General features: G+C 35.8%; 1 protein-coding gene across 1 annotated transcript in view; it reads right to left on the bottom strand.

The window, feature by feature from the left end:
- The window catches only part of SCN3A (sodium channel, voltage-gated, type III, alpha subunit), a 121,211-nt gene that overhangs the window by 81,346 nt on the left and 18,494 nt on the right, over window positions 1-21,371 (bottom strand). Inside the window, exons 2-5 of the mRNA XM_010859020.1 lie at window positions 17,665-17,860; window positions 7,725-8,038; window positions 2,227-2,345; window positions 638-727 (exon numbers count right to left, since the gene is read on the bottom strand). Of these exons, the coding sequence (XP_010857322.1) occupies window positions 638-727; window positions 2,227-2,345; window positions 7,725-7,988 (473 nt within the window). The 5' untranslated portion in view covers window positions 7,989-8,038; window positions 17,665-17,860. The remainder of the gene's footprint in view (window positions 1-637; window positions 728-2,226; window positions 2,346-7,724; window positions 8,039-17,664; window positions 17,861-21,371) is intronic.

Raw genomic sequence — 21,371 nt, 5'->3', positions numbered from 1 at the left:
AAAATAAAGTCTGACACTGTTTCCACTGTTTCCCCATCTATTTGCCATGAAGTGATGGGACCAGATGCCATGATGTTCGTTTTCTGAATGTTGAGCTTTAAGCCAACTTTTTCACTCTCCACTTTCACTTTCATCAAGAGGCTTTTGAGTTCCTCTTCACTTTCTGCCATAAGGGTGGTGTCATCTGCATATCTGAGATTACTGATATTTCTCCCCACAATCTTGATTCCAGCTTGTGTTTCTTCCAGGCCAGCATTTCTCATGATGTACTCTGCATAGAAGTTAAATAAGCAGGGTGACAATATACAGCCTTGACGTACTCCTTTTCCTATTTGGAACCAGTCTGTTGTTCCATGTCCAGTTCTAACTGTTGCTTCCTGACCTGCATATAGGTTTCATTTAATAACCTTTCTTAATCAAATGCTATCATTTGTTGAAAGAAATATCTATCTCATAGGAGAAATACGCCCCCCCCAAAAAAATTCCCTTGTTTTTCCATATTATGCAAATAATAGTTTCTTAGAAGTGTTTAGTTTGACTTCAAAAAGTGGAAACCATAAGTCAGACCATAATTAAAAGGAGATTGCTAGAGAATTTGAGTGTGCATTTCTCATTCCAAGAAATCATTTTTACTTACTCTACATTCTTTGTCCAGTCTGGAGGATTACTCAAGGTCATAAATACACAGTTGGTCAAGATAGTGCACATGATAAGCATGCTGAATAAAGTAGATTATAGTTAAGGAACAAATGCTAGTACAATTTTGTGGCCATTTACAAATAATCCAATGCAAAGAAACCAAGTTACCTGTAAAATTAATTTTACTTATTTGTTTTAAAACAATGACAAAGAAAAAAACGAAACTCCGAAGTCTATCATATATTCTTTGTATTCTTGGTTCGTTGTTTTTTTATTTTGCATCATTCCCTCACAAAACTGAATTCAATAGAAAGAGATCTCTGTTTGAAGCAAATGGGAATTTTCTAGTGTAAGTCTAAAAGTTATACTTCAGCTACCCTTTAAAATTTCCACTGATGGACAAAAGGTTAATGAATGGAATATAATAAACCTGAGAATGTATATCCCTGTGTATTCAAGGATTACATTGATTGATTCTACTGTAATTAGGAACTCTAGTAGCCGTACAGTGATGGAACTTGTCCCTTTAGCATTTACCACATAAGAATAAAGGGAGAGACAAATTTTGCTAATGAGCTAGTTTTATTTTCTAGCTTTTTATTTTCACTTGCGAGTATAGGAACTTATCAGGACATTTAATTATCTTTCTGTATCTTGTCCTTACCGTACCTAAACACACACTGTTTTTAAACCTTTCTAAGAATTAGCTGTAATGATTTCTCTTAGAATTTCAACCCAGACTTCACTCTAAGAAAACTTAGGATTACATTTTTTGAAGTAAATCTTTCTGTTTTAAAATGTAAATACTTTCCAATAGCAAACCATGGACTGGGAGAATTCAAAAGCACTTCAAAGGCTATCCGTCCTCTTTTCCCTGTCTCTAGGTCAACCCTGTGTCTTTTGTCTCTCTTTTAGTTTTTATGTTGACCTGTTTTGAATGTTTGTATAAGATGCCTATTTTGGATCACTGCCTCTGAAGATCATCTAGTTTATTATCACTTCTTGAGAGTTTTCTTGAAATCCACACCTATTATGTCATTTTACATAAAGTTTTTGACTATCATTGTAGGTAGTTTTAAGTTCAATGATTTTTAAATAGATGCTATCAATCAGATGCATAGTAGTTTAATAAATATTTACTGAAGGAAGAAAAGGAGGAAGGAAGGAAGGAAGGAAGGAAAGTCCAGGTGATGAAGATACAGAACCAATTAAGGCAAAAAAATTTGAACGTTTGGAATATAGATAATAATACTAAGCAGAGGAGGCTATGCTTCTTTAATGATGGCTATATATGGTCTAATTGAGGTTAATAACAGTTTGAAGGAGATTTGCTGTTGTTCCTGCTACACAGTGTGTTTCATTTACTATCATAGTTTTCTTTTTACTACTAGAATCATAATTGTCATTCTACAATAATCTTGTTATAAAGAGCAGAAAATCAGTGAGTACAATAGATTAAATAACAAGGTTATCAATTAATCTGAAAGAATTATATATATATATATATATATAAAATAAGAAGAATGACATTCTTTATAAAATCAGCTACTAGAAACAACATTTAGACAATTCACATAAAAAGGATATGAATGTACCAAAATCTTAATAGCAATTTTCCTAATAGGGTTTAGTGGAGTTAAAATATACAAGGCAGAGGTGGCACTGAATCGGAAAATTGCCTTCCCTTTATTCAATACTATAAAAGTCTGAAAAAGAACACATGAGAAAAAATTACTAGATTAGACATGTGGCTTATATGAAGAGCTTACACACATAAAAACTTTTTACCTGATTTATTTGAACTTGTTTAAGCCAGTTTGTATAAGTATAAACATATTAGATATCATTTTTTCTCCCCTAAATTAACATATAACTACAAATAAAGATACAACATACTATTATCTAATCTGTCTCTCAGGTATCAATTTCCCAATACAAACTGATGATCCTACACAAAATTTGTATCAAGTTGTAAATTAACTTTGTGGACTCTAATTCTATTTAAGGCTTACCATCTGTCCCCAGTTTTGGTAACTTTTCAGATTATTCTGTACATACTGGTATTAAAATAATCTTTTATAAATATTTTAATTATATCAAATCTTTTAACTCCAAAGTTTATGAAGCTATTTTCCCTGTGGTAGTTGTCCTACTTTAAAATGTTCAAACAGGCTGAATAAACTGGTTTTGCTGGTTGTATAGATCTGCTGTAATATGAGAAGGACCAGCCGCATTAAGAATTAGTCTGAAATGCATCATTTCAAAGGGCATTCTGTCTCTAAATTCCTATGACCTGAACCCTATAATCATCAATTTAGCATTTAGGCTGGGCTTTCCTGGTGGCTCAGATGGTAAAGAATCTGCTTGTAATGCAGGTCCAATCCCTGGGTTGGGAGGATCCCCTGGAGAAGGGAATGGCTACCCACTTCAGTATTCCTGGGACTTCCCTGGTGGCTCAGATGGTGATTACCTACTAGGTCTCTCTGGAATCATCTTTTTGGTTTGCTTCGCACCAAAGCACCTTTGTTCCAGCCAATTCAATTCACTTGTCAATCCCACTTACTATCAACTTCTCACTCTCATTCTCAAGATGAGTGTCATAGAATCCTAGAGGAAGGAGGCACCTGAGAGGTCGTGTAATGCAAACTTACTTTTGTCCAGATCCATAACAGATCTGACGATAAGGTGCCATCTACAATGACCCACTCTTATATCAGATGTTCTTAGTTCTGTCCACATGTTAGAATCTCCTGGGGTGATCTTAAAATTGCTGTTATATGGGATCCACCCAAGAACAACAGAATTAATTTCTGGAGGATGGGCATAGACAATGGTATGTTAAACATTTTCCCCTAGTGATTCTATATGCAGCCACGGGTTGAAAATCCCTACTCTCCAGGAATGTCATCAGCTGTCAAAATCATCTCCACCATTATGTCTTTCCAGATAAATCACACTGCCTTTTGATCACTCCCCAATTGTTTCCCTTTTCCAGTAAGTCTTAGTATATTAATATACACACATTGGCATGCTGCTTGTAATTATAGCAGCAATTATTTGTAGAGTTCATTCCACTGAGGACTAGCTTAGAAGTTGTTATAAATCATTGAGCATAAAGAACCAGTTAGCTACTTTTTTTTTTTTTCATTTTACACAGCATTTAATAGCCTGGTTTGCAAATAAACTCTTTTCAATTAAATGTGAGTTTACCTTTAAGTTGCTATTTACTTTTAAGATATCTATTCTATATAACCGTTTAGTTATGAATATGTTTTCACTATTCTCAAGTTTTACACGATCAATTTGAATGCCATTAAAATGCATTGTGATGTTGCTTATATGATTAAAGTAACTAAGGGCTGTATCCTAGACATTCATGTTCACTGACAACATGCTCTGTTTGAGTAGAATATTGTGAGTATGATATTTACATTTAATGAATAGAAAATATTTATATATAAGTGTAAAGCATAGAGAAAGCGACCTCCCTGCACGTTGCCTTTTTGTATTCAAGACCATAGACCTAACCAACTATTTTCTATGAACTGTCTGTAGATTTGAAAAGTGCTCTGATAAGGGAAAATAAGCTGTTCTTTACTAGCACTGAGATTATTCACAAGGGAGAGTGGGCACTGGGATGCCTGCTCTTGAAACACAATGCATTAAAGGATTTTTGAATTCATAGGATTAAATCATTTAATATTATAGTCAAGCAATCTGGGTCTGTTTAGATATTCAATGATAGCAGTAACATGTAAAGTTTACCACAATTTAAGGTGCATTTACTCATTTTTTTTTTTAAAACAATATCCCTGAAAAAGCCAACTGTAACATTGAGAGGATTTTATTTTGAAAAATTTCCAAGGTCAAAGTGAACAGAAATGAACTGTTTCTTTAAACATGGAAGCCTCTCCTCTTCCCATAAGATTAGCCTTTGCAGTACTAATGGGATTAAAAATGACATAGCAAGGGCATCTTCAGTGAATTTACTGATTCTGGAATAAAGGAGACCTTAAGAACACAATCCCAGTTTATTTCTGGAGAACAACCCCTCACAGAAAGAAAACCTTGAGTTCTGAGAAGTGAAGAATAAAAGGTTGTTGTCCTGTATGGTAAACAAATGACAAGAAAGGCATTTGAAATTTGGGGCTCTTTTGTTGAGAGATATATTGAAACTGAAAATTATTGGAGAGAATGACTGATAAATAGAGGAGAGATCAATAGTGTCAATTCCAAAATCTGTTCTCCAATAAATAGTAAGTAATGATGTGACTTAAGAAAATAGTACTATATATTGCAACTAAGGTGATGAATGTTATATCTGAAAGTATGTTAAACTGGTTATTATCTACTTTGGAATGGTGCTTGCTTCTTTTTTCCAGGTAAATGTACATTTTACAGGTTCACTAAAGGTTTTACTACTTAAGGCAAGAGTAAGTTCTCTGAGTAGAACCATATCCATCAGAGAATTGAAAATTATATAACTAATTTTTAAAAACATTTTCTTTCATTATATGATAAACACAGTATATAGCTTTGCTTAGTGATTAAGAGCTCTGGAGCCTGACTGCCTAGGCTCACATCCTGATTCATCACTTACGGAGTGTTAACTTTGGGCAAGTTACGTAACCTCTCTGTGCTTCACTTCCCCATCTATACAATGAGATAAATGTAGTACATACCTTGTTTTTTGTTGAATGTTACATAAGTTATACGAGTTAAAGCACTCAAACAATACCTGACAAAGTATGAGCATAGCAAATTTTAGCTATTACCATAATCACTGTCACTAGTCTCAAGTTTCATTTGATCAATTTGAATGCCATTAAAATGCATTGTGATTTTGCTTATATGATTCAATTAGGTATGCAAAATTATAACATTAATTGATGGAATCAAAGTTTCATAATGCTTTATAATTTTAAGACACCTTTCACCTGCAATTATTCCATATAATTAACAAGCTTTATACCATATTTTAAATTCCAGAACTTCTCCATTAGCTTCTTACATTAGCTCCTTCTGTCCCAAGAGCTATTTTCTTCAATAGCCCTTCATCCTTCATCCTTATAGACTCATCATAAAGGAAAGCAGGGCAAACAACAGTATACACTCTGGATGTCTCTTAAAATGAGTCATGGCCATTATGAATAAATATGGGTTCCACTCTTGTTGTCAGACAGGGAGGCAATAAAAACTGACTTTGTTAGCACATAGAGAGCAATTCTGTTTCCTAGCGGCAGACTCACGTTAACCAAGCTTGAAAGCCTGATATAAAGTTAAAATGCCAATCTATTTATATACAACCAGATAGATCACTGTCACATGGGTTGGAATAATTGCTGTAGCAGAGCCAGCACATTCTTTCCTTTAAGCAGATGTATGGGAAGACGAATTATAATAAGATACTCTTTGTTGAGTGTGGAGTCCAAATAAGCTGACTTAATTAATTAATATGGATGTTTGATGACATCTCAATTAGGTGGCACAGTGTAGGCCCTCCCCAGTGTAGTGACTTTCTGAGAGGAAAGTACTTTCAGGACTACTACTAACTGAAAATCTGTCTCCCTGAAAAAATGTTAATATTTTTCTTCATTATTCTCTTTTGCCCCTCCTTAATTTTACCAATTCCCTATCTTAAGGATAGGTAAAATTCCTTTCTTTAAGTAGCAAATACTTTTAATCATGTCAAAGTATAAGTCATACTGTCATCTCTTGAAGGCATCTTTGCAAATATATAGCTTGAATCAATAATTTCCAGAGGAGAATTTTCTTCTAGTTTCTTGGGGAATATCTCACTTGCATCATCATATGTAATAATACAGTAACTAAATTTCAAAATTTTCTTTACCAATTCTATAGTAAAGTACTGGAATAAATTATTTTTAGAACTATATGAATATATATTATATGCCACCTTTCATGCAGCTAGTTTAAAAGGAAGCAGAAAGAATCTGTACTTTAACATTATCCTCTGTATGTACATAGTTTCATACAATATGTACATAGTTTCAAAGCAATAGGGCTAGTTCCAGGTCTGAATGGTTGTCAGTTCCTTTAGCCATCGTTGATCTTATAAGCTGTATGCTGCTTAAAGAATACAGTTTCTTTAGCCATTCCTTTTAAAAGGGCTGGCTTTGACTAATAAAAGTGCTCATTTTTTCCTTTAATCTGTAAGCCAATAACTCTTGGCGATATTAATGTTCCTTTAGTTTCTACATGGGCCAGTTTTTATGTCTGTGAATGTGAAATATAAATCATGGTTGTAAGCTGCCAAAATACCTAATTAGAGAGCACACAATCTATCATGAATTCTTTATACTTCCTACAAAATACTGCACAGTTGGTTTAACATAAAAAAACTATCTAATTCTGACAGAATTATATGGTTATTATAGTATTAGAAAGACACAGTCATAATTGTTGATTTAAATCATATATAGTTGGAAAAACTTGAGTTTCTGTTTCTGTTTTTTTGTCTTCTGTTCTTGACATTTTTTTTTTCTGAGTGATGTTTTAACAACATATAAGTGTTCTGGAATCTAGCCTGTCACAGATTAAGTTTAAGAGAAACTCCCAATCAGGTTACTGGACCCCCAAAAAATGTATCTTTGGGTGAACATTTTTTTCTATCTTCCTATAGGAGGATGCTAAATAAAAGATTATTTATTACCCTTTAGACTATAAATGTATCGTGAAGAAACCTCAAGTCAAAGAACTGAAAACTAAGGACATGTGCCCTGTAACTCTTCTTTCACACAGCTATTATTCTGTTGTCTACTGTGTGTTTAAACATGTCACCAATAACAGATGTTTTGCTTTGTTGGTGTCAATTTTAATTTTGTCAATATCAGTGACTGTGAAATTGTAGAAATGGTTCATCTCTATATCACTTCACTTTGGCCAGATCTTGACTTCCTTTCTTACGTTTCTGCTCATTATATTGTACTTAAAAATAAGTGGAAATAAGTGTTATAAAATCTTAAACAATAGAAAACTTATGGTGCAGGGTATCCATGAGCCCCAGAAAAGTATATTAAAGTTCCAAGTTAAAGACTTATGGGAAGGATAAAATCAACACTCACTTTCTTATTGATATAGTAGGGGTCCAAGTCCTCCAGCGGCTCTGACACCATCCCTGGAGGGATGTCTCCGTAAATGAATGGAAGATTCTTTCCAGCCTCCAAGTCACTGTTTGGCTTTGGTTCGTTCTCTTCATCATTGTCTTGTTCTCTCTTGGGTTTCTTGGCTTTCTCTTCTGCAGCACGTTTTTCGATAGCAGCAAGAGATTCTCTAGTAAAAAGGCGGAAGCTTTCAGGTCCTGGGGGTACCAACAGTGCCTGTGCCATCTTTTCATCCTGCACATTTAATTACGTTTAGCTTCTTGCATAAGAATAGCCTGCAATTAAAAAAAATGCATGAGGGTTAGGAAAGCAGGAGAATGAGAGAGATTAAGAAAATCAACCAAAATGTTATTTAATATTTCTTGTATTAATTATTTTAATGTAAACATTAAGTAATGCTTTTCATGCTGCACTACAAATTTTAACTTAGAAATATCATTCAGTCTAATTTTCAATAAGACTTTATATGTCTGTTCTGATACCTTTACACCAAAGCATAGTAAACATTTGGTAAAGATTAGTGCCAAGAATGCTTGTCGATAAGATTACTTAGGGACCCATTATTTCTCTCCCTCCTCTTTTTATCATATCTTACTAACACTCCAAAGAAAAATATCCTGGTGACAATATAGTGATATACTGCAGACTCATAAAATCTCAGGGTAGGAAAAGAATTTTGTGTAATCCAACCACTGTTCTAATTACCAGCATCATTGAACACTGGTTCTAAGGCAAGGTCTGACTGTCAGCATCGACAGAGAAGTCAAAGCTGTTTCCTTTTAGCTTTTCACTTAGGTTCCTCCTGAGGTATCTTCTGAAGCAATGCAGAATGTATTTACTTTTCCTGTCTGCTCCTCTTTAAGTATTCCAGGACAGTTTTCATCTTCCTGAATCTTTCATTTGGTGTAGGGTTGTAAAGGGATGGACTACGGAGCCAGATTCCTTCTTTTCTAAACCCTGGCTGTCACTGTTGAGCGGCATGACTTTAAAAATGTAACCCCTCAGTGCTTCAGTCTTCATCTATAAAATGGGGATAATATGAGTACTGAACCCCCCAGGTTAGTAAGGAATTAAAAAATTAATTTGCATTAAATATTTAGACTAGTTTCCAGAATTAGCAAGCGTTGTGTTAGTGTCAGTGATCGTAATCTAATTATCTTTAGTTCCTTCCTTCAACCTTTTTCTCTGTTGCGGTTTCAAGCATCTTTGCAATTCAAGCCACTGTTCTTTAAATAAGGTCCTAACTTGCTGGAACTACAGCTAACTGTGGAGCTTCAGGAATGGACTGGGGAGTGCAGAGTACAGGGGCACATTCACACACGCCTACCCCATGGCTGGAAGAGGAATGGAGGAGACAAGGCAGACATGCGGAGTGGACTTGCTCAATTTCCCAGGGGAGGGAAGAAATTCTGTCTGCTGGAAATGTGACAGAACTGTCAGAAATACAGGAAATCAGCTAAATTTTGAAACATGAGTTAGCAGTTATTTTATTTTGCATTGTGCCAAGAATCTCATTTTAAAAATCCATATAGAAAATAGAAACAATAACAATGAAATGCAATGAGTACATCAGCCATCTTGTAGAATGATCTACAACCATGGCATCAGAATAATCATGGAAGTCATCTGTGATATTTCCCTATCCCCAGACACCTACCTTCCTCTGCCCCGACACTTACTCTAGTCACCATAGTAGTTTATCCCTAAATGGCATTCTAATTCTTGGCAGTTCGTTGCATGGAGATAGTGAGTTTCCAGACAAGGAGAAATTCTAGATCTTATAGTGACATAAGAAAAATAGTGACTCAAAAAAAAATGTGTTTTTGGAGTGTATATCTGAATTACTGGCTCCCAGGTCTGTCCCAATGACAAAAAACTATTTTAATACCTATGTCTTTCCATTGAATTCATATTCACAGTATGATACCATCATTATATTTCCTGCTATTATGAAGGTATATTCCAGATAAGTTATAAATTGTCAGACTTGTCAAAAAATTGTGCCATATCCCCTACTAGTTCTGAAAAAAGAACTTCTGATTTGTGATGGGACATCAAGTGGTATATGGATCAGAAGGTTTGGGAACAGGTATTCTGTTTTACTTGAAAATCAATCAGCTCTCTATTTTGTGCCTTCTAAATTCATGGTAGATGCACAAAGTATAATTAATGGTTTCAGCCATTTTATGTTAAATCCAATGGCGACATAGTCATCTCAACTCTAGGCAGCTGTGGAATAATCACAGCTTTTGGACTTTTCAGTGGGGAAGGAGTTTGCCTTTAACTCAAAGCCTTAAATAACCAGGTATGTGTAATCCACCTGTCTCTTATCACCTGTCTTGAATTGAATGGATAAGGGTTCTTCCCAAGTGCTAAATGAAAATGACAAAGCATGAGAAAAATATCTTTAAAAATTTCTGTGGAACTTGGCTGCTCTCTTAAGGGACAAGAAGGGTTGCTTTTGTAGTTAAGCATTCACTTGAAGTGATTTTGGTTTCTTTATTGACAGTGGGAACCTTGCCGCAGTTGGTTTCAGAGTCTGTGACTACTGAGTTTGTGGTATTGAGTTTGTCACTTAATCTTCCTCAGCCTCTTTAAAGCACCTGCTTGCCAATGCAGGAGACAAAAGGGATGTGGGTTTGATCCCTGTGTCAGGAAGATCCCCTGGAGTAGGAAAATGGTAACCCACTCCAGTGTTCTTGCCTGGAGAATTTCATGGACAGAGGAGCCTGGTGGGGCCCCCGGTCCATGGGGTTGCAAAGAGCTGGACACAACTGAGCACACACAAGCAAGCAACCTCATTGACATTGAAACACCTTATCATATATGTGACAACACTTTTCCATAAAGAAATAACTACTTTTACTCATTTAATTAGAGTCTCCTGGCTCCTGAGTTCTAAAATGAAATTATTTTAAACATATCTAATGTAGAAAATCTTCCAGTAATCTTTATAAATGACTTTGATTTCTCTGAGATGACACACAAAAAGGTACCATCACAAAATCATGACAATTTATTTTAAAATAAATAATTTACCTTCATTCACTTATCAGGGGACAGAATAAAGATCTCAAGTCTTGATCAAAAGGAAGTAAAGACGTCTCTTTGAAATTACCATGCTGGTGTCTCTAAATCCTGAGAAGACAGTCCAGGTCTAGACTCTCAGCTTTTTGTCTGCAAGGAGACCTAGGGTTTGCTCAGTATTTGGGTAGGCTGAGACATTAAAGATTATAGTGAACAGAGTTTCTTGGGGCTTCACCTATAGTGTTGCTGTTTAGAAACCTCTCGTAGTTCTTCAGTAGTTCTATTTTAATTTTTTTCTATTCTTTCTTGTTCTTTGTGAGCTTATTATACTGAGCTCTTACATAATTTTATATTCCTATTAGGACAGACTTTAAAAAATTAATTCCTGCTGATGCCTTGGTGTGGAATATCTATTATTAATGAATATATATGCATTATAATTTATTAAAACACATCAAATTTTCTCTAGAACTGTCCTTGCAAGGACAAAAAAGGAGAAAAGATCTGAGGAGATGATCTCTTTGATTAAAAACTCTAAGTTTGTTAATGTGTATCAATAAAACAAATGCATCCTTCTGTTAATCAAGAAAGACTGTGGTTCAGAATATCTTATTACAGGGATGGATGACAGAATTTCAAACCTGGAAGGAAACTTAGGGTCATTTATTTAGGAAATATTTATTGAGGGACCACTCTGTATCAACACTGTGCTTGAACTAGGTACCCATAGTCTCTGCCCTCAAGGAATTGACTGTCCATTGGGAAAGACAGATTTTTATACTAATAATTATAATATAATCTTATATAACTGGTTATTGTCTGAGGTGCATTAAAGGGAGGAGTTTATTCTACCCAGGGAAGGGCATGGTTAAGACAAGTTTTCCTAAGGAAGTAATATTAGGGTAAGTTTTGTAGACTGGTTGGAATTTGACCAGCTAGTTGTAGTGGTGGTGGTAGATGGGGGAAGGTTGGGAAGAAGCCATATTAGTAGAGACCTATTAGGTAGGCAGGGGGGAAGCATATATATGGACCCAGAAATAACAGAGCATGGATTGTTTGGGAAGAACTAACTATAAGAAGTTCATTATGGGTGGAAGTCAACCTGCCTAAAAGGGAGGGGAAAAATAAAGGAATGGAATTTATGCAGGATATAGATCACCAAAGGCCTCATTCAGCACACTAAGGAAAGCTGTAGGTGGCACACGCATGATCACTTTAAGATTGGAAAGATGGTGGCAGTATGAAGGATGGACAGATAGGGAGTGATCCTAGAGCCATGGTTTTTAAACATTTTGGTTTCAGGATCCCTTAATGCTCTTAATTATAGGTGACTTCAAAGAGCTTTTGTTTAAGAGACTTATCTATCCATATTTACTGTACTAAAAATTAGAATAGAAAATTTAAAAACATGTCTTGATTAACATAATATGTTTACATATAAAACAGATTTTTAATGAAAACACCTTAATATACCAATCATGTTTCAAAATGAAAAGAATTGAGTGAGAAGAATGAACTTGTTTTACATTTGGGCAAATCTCTTTACTGTCTGACTTAATGGAATATAGCTAGATACTCATATCTACTTAAGAATTCAGTCTGTTGAGATATGTTGTTTTGATTAAAGTACAAGAAGAAAATCCCCTCACAAATATGTAGTTGGAAAATAGGGAGCATTTCAATTTCTTTATGAAGCAGTTGTGAATATTTTTCTTTGATAAACATTAAAACTCTACAAATGGTAGTTTCTTAAATTAGTTTCTATGTGGAATCTAAAACTATCAGTGAACTTCTGATTGATCTTGCCCTTTGGATGGATTTTGTACCATCATGCATAGATCATTTGGAAAATATCAGCACATTGCTATGCAGATTTTCCAAATTTTGACCAACTTTATCATGTAACATTCAAAAATAGCATTTGTTAATATCACCATTGATCTCTAGAGAAGATCATAATGTATTGGGAGACTGTCAAGCTCCCAGTTCAGTTCAGTTCAGTCACTCAGTCGTGTCTGACTCTTTGCAACCCCTTGAACTGCAGCACGCTAGGCCTCCCTGTCCATCACCAACTCCCAGAGTATACTCAAACTCATGTCCATTGAGTTGGTGATGCCATCCAACCATCTCATCCTCTGTCGTCCCCTTCTCTTTCCCAGCATCAGGGTCTTTTCAAATAAGTCAGTTCTCCCAGCTTCAGGTTTTCCAGAATTCCAATTTCCCCTTGAAAGCTCCAATTTTAACATCGACAACAACTGCTATCATTTGCTTTCCCTGAAGTGACAGGTTTTTCCTTTATTCACTTTTGAGAAAATATCTGCCAAATATCCGAGTCTGAATAACCAGAGTTTGTCAGTTCTTTCTGTCAAGTGGAAATGGTGTTCCGCGAAAAAGTAATGCGCATTCAGTTCTTGACTGACACAGTCACACAACTCTTTTCCTTGAGACAGCTTTAGTGCTCAGTCCAAGAGGAAATGCTTTCTGTATTCTTTCCCTATCATCATACAGAATATTAAAAATAAGTGTTCTGTAGGGTCAAGATTTAATAAAACTAATAATTTTTACTGCCTCATCAAAGATGTTCTTATGCGAACTGGCATTTTTTTCCTTACCAAAAATTGTGGTGAAGAAAACAAGGACTCCTCCTACAGTTTGGTGCCACTGCCTTGATTCCTGCTCAGGCGTTAGCAGTTCTACTTCCATGACTTTAGCACTATCGGTGCAAATGTCAGAGCAGTGAAAAAAGGCAAATGACAATTTGGTATTTTTTAAGAAAATAGTTTAGACCTCACAGACACTCTGAAGCAAACTCAGGAACACCCCGGTGTCTGAAACCACCCTTTGAGAACAGCCTCCCTAAAAGGAAGCAGATGGACACCAGTGGTTTAAAGCAAAGGGCAAGAGAATTTTATTGTAGCTTTACTACTTAAGGGTGTGGACTTGGTGGTCAGGACTGCATTCAAGCCCTGGCTCCACTATGTTCTAGCAATGTGATAATTTTTTTTTTTTTTAATTCTTCATACTTGCCAGGTTCCCTATGAAGGTAATGATAGCAATGACAGCACATATTTCATAGAGTTAATGTTAACCTTTAAATGAGAAAATGCACTGAAAGCTGAGCAGGTGCCTGGAGGATAGAAGGTCTTCAATAAGTTAGAAAGAAAACAAACCATGGCTGGAGGTTTGTACTGAAGGCACAATTAGGAAGAGAAAACCAATGAGATTTTGTGATGATTTGATATGAAGGGTGAAGAAGAGTTATGGGGTCAAGTTTATCTCCAGATTTCTGGTTTAAGCCTCAAGTTTAACCCAACCAAGAAGTAGAGGTTTGTAGGAATAAATTCTGCTTGAGTTTTATTTAGTTTGAGATGCCTGTGAGACAACTGGATATATATTTATCTGAGACTCAAGAAAGCTGTCTGGGCTGGGTAAATGTTGATTAAGGAGTCACCAGTTAAAGCTGACGGAGAAGGCAATGGCACCCCACTCCAGTACTCTTGCCTGGAAAATCCCATGGACGGAGGAGCCTGGTGGGCTGCAGTCCACGGGGTCGCTAAGAGTCAGAGACTGAGTGACTTCACTTTCACTTTTCACTTTCATGCATTGGAGAAGAAAATGGCAACCCACTCCAGTGTTCTTGCCTGGAGAACCCCAGGGACGGGGGAGCCTGGTGGGCTGCCGTCTATGGGATTCCACAGAGTTGGACACAACTGAAGTGACTTAGCAGCAGCAGCATTAAAGCTGAAGAATACACAGTACATTATTTAGGAAAAAATTGGAAATATGAAGAAGCAGGACTCTTGTGATTACCATTTTTTAAAGAGAGGGAACACAGAGGATATTAAACAGTGAAATTAGAACAGTTATATAGATGCCAAAAGAGGAATTTCTAAGAAGTTAATTAAAAGGCATGCATTGGATTTGACAAAAAGTCCAGCTACCTGCCTTTAAAATAAATGAGGAACAGGCACAGAGAAGTAATCTTCATTGAAGTATCTGTCTATTGACAAACACAGATTGTTGCCCTAAAGCGACACATTTTCCGTACATTCTGTTCTTGACTGATTTTTCCTATTATTGTTGACATTTTTTATCTTGAATCTTACTATTGTGTGATTTGATATTAAAGATCTAAGCTGTGTATAAGTACAGAAAGATAGATTTGTGTAACCCAGATCAGTTTTCCAGGCTCACGTATCTGTGTGCTGTGATACTAACATAAGCTGCTGAAAACATGTAAAACCAACGAATACAATGAGTACAAAATTAATAACTGTTAGTGAATCAGAATCTGAGAAAAATGGCACAGTAAATATTTGAGATATGCCGTAGCACTACCGCAGCAGAAACAAAAGTATTTTTTCCATTAGTCATTTAGCCCGTGAAGTCTCATCTTGCCTAATTTTCCAGAACAGAAGACAGTTTGGTGAATTGTATTGGTCTATAGCCTGTTAGTATCAATAGTCTCTCTCCGTCTCTGTAGGGATTTTTATAATTACGTTACAGACAAAATCAATTAGTTCTGGTCTATTTCCATGGAAACTGAATTATGTCAGAGGCTATAAATTTGCCATCTTCAAGGAAGGAAAGTTGTTCTGTGTCATACAACTTGAGAGATCAGGGAAGGAAAAAACAACATCCAAATATATTTTCATGTTCTTGACGACAAGAGAGAGAGTTGTCAGAGAAAGACTGGTTTCATTAGTGAGAACAGGATGCTGTCTGTGTTTTCTTGGTATCAACAAAAGAAATAGGAAAGGTATAATCTAAAAGATAGAATGGACCAATTAACTATTTTCCTACTAAATAAAGTTATTATTTTTTCCAAAGGAATTTTTGTTTAGGGCTTATAAGTGGCATGTGTGACCAAAAGCATATTTTATCAAAGGCATACACATAGCATTCAACACATTATAATAATAACCACTGGGCACTCACCAAGGCTGAATAAAATATTATTGTCTATGTTTTAAAAGTTTTGAAATTATTGCTTTGTTGGTGTGCCTACGTAACCAAGTGACTTTGAGGATTAAATAAAATAATAGATAAAACTCAATTGAATGATCACTATGTCTTAGATAATTTACGTCATGTAATTTACGTACACTAACTTATTTAATTGTCATTTTAACCCTATGAGGGTATTACTATTACTATTTTCCCCGTTTTACAGATAGGAAAACCTAGGTATAGGTAGGTTGGATAATTTGTCCAAGTTACAAAAGTAATAAGGAGTCAGGATTTGAATACAGATAGTTTAGGATAAAGCCTGGGTCCCAAGCCTGCAAAATGAGAAGAATTTTAGTTCATGTCTTCAGAAATGGAATTACGATGAGTCAGCTACCTTATTAGGAGGTTATTATGTACAGAGGTTGTTATGTATGTATGATGTTAGGAATGGGGTGGTACCATCTAAGAAGCACAGCAATAGAGTCCTCACCTTTGCTTTAAAATACAAAACAAACAGGAATGAATTAATAAACATAAAAGGCACATCTAATAGATACCTGTTCACATGTATGTTAAACATTTTGGAGCTATTTAAAGGTAAATTAAATTAACTAACGGTCTGGACAAGCCTATTGAGAAAGTAACTCTGTAGTGTGGCTATCACCATACTATGGCCAAATACAAATTAAATCTCGACTTTCTCTACTATTGTTCCCTTCCTGTCAGATAAACACATGATTGTCCATAAAAGAACTACTTTGGTCTTTTTCTACCTGGACTTAATGTCAGACATCTGAAAAAAATAGCTGAATGTGAAAGCAGAAGTTCATCTCTGGCTTCAGAACAGTTTTTGTCTTGGAAATAATTATTATTTTTTAGGAGATGATGTTGCCTGTGACTTTATCATTATCAGATAGATATACGCTCAGAGAGACCACTGCTAACTAATAATGACAATTAAGCCAATATTGTAATAAACAAATCAGCATCATTGGTTTTATCAGCTCCTCAGTTTGTCTACTGTGTTTTCAAACTGAAGTAAATTTTGTGTTCATCTTCCCAACAGCCATTCCACTTCAATACCTCTTTCAAACCCCTTGCCTATCATTAGTTAAGGATTAGACATTTGGTCCAGTTCTGGCCAATACAAGATGAGGGCAAGTCTGCCAACTTGGCATCTGTAAAAGTTTTCTTCACTCAAAAAAGACTGAGGGGGAGACAGAGTTCTCTGTCCTATGGACATTGTTGCATCAGGGTATGATGGTCCTACTGCCGGCACTTAAAACCAGAAGGCGTGCCATTGTGAGGGCAAAGCTGACACGCTGAGGGTGGCAGATCACAGAGACAGATCTGCCCTTGGGCTCTTGATGGATCACTCACCTCCTGGACCCAAGCAGCCTCTGCACTGTTTGTTAGTTCAATAAACATCCTTCTTGACTTACATAATTTTAGACAGCTTTTTTCATTAGTTGCGACTGATAAACACTCCTCGGTAGGTTCAAAAACTTGGCCAGTCCAGGAGCCAGCTTACAGTCCAATTCTGACTACATATTTAGATGTCCTTTATCCTATACACATAGATGACCTACAGAAGCAATTACCAAATAAATAAGTTCAACTAAATACAATCCTGGATAATTTGCTGAATACACAAGATGAATGTGTCTCTTGAGAGAAAAAGAAATAAAATGCTGGTTTAGTTTCTCTTTATTTACATCAATAGCCTTTGTCATCTCTCCACTCCCTGAGGTCATCTCTGCCATGTCTCTTGAGTGTTTTTCTCTTTGGGAGGAACAAACTAGCAAGGAGGCAGGAAATCCCTTTTCTGCCTCCTTTTTGTCCTGAAACTGTTGCCATTGTTAGTTTACTAGATTTTAGTTTACTTTGCACAAACACGATTTAGACCCACTAGAAGTTTAGGTACCTTAGATAGTCACAGCACCTTTTTCCGGAAAAAACTCCAGGCCAATTCTGGGAATTATCTCATTTGTTCTTATACGACCCTTATAAGAGATTCTGTGTTTTTATTCCAGTGTGCCACTCTGCCACAAATCCTTGACAGGTATCTCATCCCTGATGAACTCTGATGTGGCTTGACATTACCGTCCTTGCTCCATGACCTGTGAAGAAAGAGAACACAGGTGAGGTGAATCCAGCACCTTTGACATTTGGATTGATATGGGTACTCTGTTTCTGGATCTGGATTTTGTATGCACTTTGTTTACTTATAGTCCTAGATCAAGAAATCAGGATTCACACAAAACATGTTGTGTGAGCCTTATGAGCAGCGTACCCTTGTGTGCTCAAGGGATGATGGGACCGGGAACCATTGTCAGGATCCTGCAGTGGGCATGGGACTCACCTCCTTCAGTGGCAACCTTGATTCCAGTCCTTCTGAAGACAGACTGGAGCTCCAGGGCATCTGCCTGTTCTTCACCTCCTACTTCCTTCCCTCCTCTCCTCTCTTTACTGCCCCTTTGCTTCTTTTCTTCAAATACCAGAAAGATCAAAGAGGTAGACCCTTGGAGTGTACGGTACACATGGAGGTTATGGGTTATTATCCTAATTCCTTTTCCTCTCCACCTAAAATCCCATTTTATTTGCTAAGATAAGACCAATAAACTTTATTCAATGGCTTCTATGAATAAATTTTAGATAAGCAGAGGTGAAAAAAACCAGCATGTTAAACCAAGGCGTAATATATATCAATCTGATGTCATAGTCCTTCCGGCTATAACCATTAGCAATGGCTAAGCCTAGTTAAACCAATGATTATTTAGAAGGATGATATATGAAAGTGAAAGTGTTAGTCACTCAGTTGTGTCTGACTCTTTGCGACCCCATGGACTGTAGCCAACCAGGCTCTTCTGTCCATGGGATTTTCCAGGCAAGAATCCTGGAGTGGGTTGCCATTTCCTCCTCCAGGGGATCTTCCCAACACAGGGATCAAACCCAGGTCTCCCACATTGCAGGCAGATTATTTACCATCTGAGCCACCAGGGATACCCAATCAGTATCCCTGATTTAAATCAGCAATTAGTATTTTTTAAAAGACTTCATTTCATGTATACAAATCTTACATGGCAAACCAGTCTGGATCCTCATGAATGAATCTCTTTTTACAATTTACTGTGAAAAAAAAAGTCCCATTAAATGTCACCTTTTTATTTAATACATAGTTTTTTTTTTTTTTTTCATCTTCATCTCCAGAGGAGAACTCACTCCTAAACAACAAATCTCTTCTTTAATCTGTCATCAGAGTGATCTTTTAAAAATATGTATCTTATCCTTATTAAACTTTATAAGTGCTTCTTAGTGAGTTATACTTAGGAAAGTGTGCCGGTGCCTTTGTGATCTGGCCTTTGTCTTTCCTCTCTTTCACTTGGTAGCAACACAGACCTGGCTCTGCCATTTGCTAGCTGTTTAACATTGAACATGTTACCTGACCAGTCCAATTTTTAGTTTCCTCTCTGTTCATGGAAACTATAATACCCATGGAAAGAGGGTTGTTGTTAGAATTAAATGATCTTCACACATACACACATGCATGTAGAGTCATTTGTACAATAGCTGGTATAAAGTAGGTTTTCCATAAAAGCTGGAGGTTTTAGTAGTAATAGAAGTAGCAATAATAGGAATAACAGTATTATAGTTATTATTACTTTACTAATACCCATCATCAGATCTTGAAGCATTAAATTTCATTCAAGTATTACATTGTTAAATTTATAGTCCTTAAATAAATGTTAGTTGCTTCTACTTTAAGTCACAGGCTAATAAACACTACTTCTCTCCTTCACAGCATGTAAATAACTGAGTTTTCAATACCTTGATCTTCATCCTGACTTATAATGAGCATGGTATTAAACAACTAAAATATCAAATTTAGATATTCTAAATTATGTGCAGTCTTTTCTCTGGAAACATTTTCAGCCTTTTCTCTGGTGCGGGAGTGAAGTTGGGAGGACTAAATATCAAAGAGAAACTAAGAACTTCAGGATGAACAGAAGAGTGGAGTTTGAAAAAGCATGCCAGAAAGTTCTGATTCGCTTGAGTTCTTATTCTTCACCCTCCCCTTGTGAAAATCACTGATTCATGGATTAGAGAAAATATATCTCATGGCCTGGGCTCCAAATGGGAGAGATTTTTTTCAGTCTCGAGTACACATGGGAAATAGTGATTTCTGCATATGGTTTCACACTCCAATTTAGGTCCAATACTTTGAGTTGTATTATGTCTTAATAAGATCTCTATCTCACTCATCATTCGAAGAAGACCACGGTTTATAGATTAATTGTAAGATAAAATAGGACTACTTGAGTTAAGAAGAGAATGAGGATTCTTTAAATCAGTTCTGAACTTCAGTGAGCATAAGAATCACTTGGACTGCTTATTAAATCTGTAGACTTCTGGGTTCAATCTATGGAGATTCTGAAAAAATTAGTCTTGGGCAAGACCCAGGGATCTGCATTTTAAAACAGTACCTTAGATTAATTTGATGGAAATGGCACATAGAGTACAGTTTAAGAAGGTTATTCTGAAAGGAAAGAGTAGAGATTACTATGAATATGAGATGGTCACTTTATACAATCAAGGCTGGAATTTAGCGCTTATGTTCCCAATAGGTAAGGAAAAGTGGAAGTACACAGAATCATATGTATCTGATTTTATTTTAGGAAACAAAACAAAACAAAAAGATTCTTAAACACTGTGTATAAAAAGACAATCTTTCTCCAAGAACCAAACTGAGGGAAGAAGTTTTGCTATCAAGGGATACTACATAACATGCTTAGCAGATATCTTAAATTTAATTTCACAGAAGACCCATACAAGGTTTAATCTAATAAGACTTATACTAATGGTTAAAGTAGTTGAACTCAGTGAATTCCATTAAGATGGTGATGAGATAAGATGATTTAGAAACTATACTTTCAGATTATTTAATATAAGTATTGGACCTACAGATCCCCCCAAAATGGATAGCCTGCCTTTGAAATTATCTTAAAAGAATTTTAGCAGTTCAGAAATTAAGGGAAATTCTTTATACCATGAATGAGGAAGTTGTTATTCATAGAGTATGACAGAAACTTTACTCTAAAAAGGGTAGATGTCACCAGCTGAGGAACTTTGCCTTAATTTTATTTTTCTTAGCTCATTTTTATTTATACTGTTAATATTATTAATTGTAATATTAATACCAACAGTTGAATTTTCTAGAGATGAGTTTTATATTTCCTTTTGTGTAAGTTTATCCTAACAATTGATTTATCCTTTAATTTCTTCTAGTCCAGTGTTTAATTTTTGTCTTGAAATTATCTTAAAAGAATTTTAGCAGTTCAGAAATTAAGGGGAATTCTTTATACCATGAATGAGGAAGTTGTTATTCAAAGAGTATGATAGTAACTTTACTCTAAAAAAGGTAGGTGTCCATTGTTTTTAAACCTTATTTTGCCTCTTTAGTTTATCCTTTAACTATTTGCAAGAATACACAGAAGAACTGTACAAAAAAGATCTTCACGACCCAGATAATCATGATGGTGTGATCACTCACCTAGAGCCAGACATCCTGGAATGTGAAGTCAAGTGGGCCTTAGAAAGCATCACTATGAACAAAGCTAGTGGAGGTGATAG

This window comes from Bison bison, unplaced genomic scaffold (genome assembly GCF_000754665.1).
Source record: "Bison bison bison isolate TAMUID 2011002044 unplaced genomic scaffold, Bison_UMD1.0 scf7180017864452, whole genome shotgun sequence".
Classification (NCBI taxonomy): Eukaryota; Metazoa; Chordata; class Mammalia; order Artiodactyla; family Bovidae; genus Bison; species Bison bison.
This window is presented reverse-complemented; position numbering and strand designations above follow the sequence as displayed.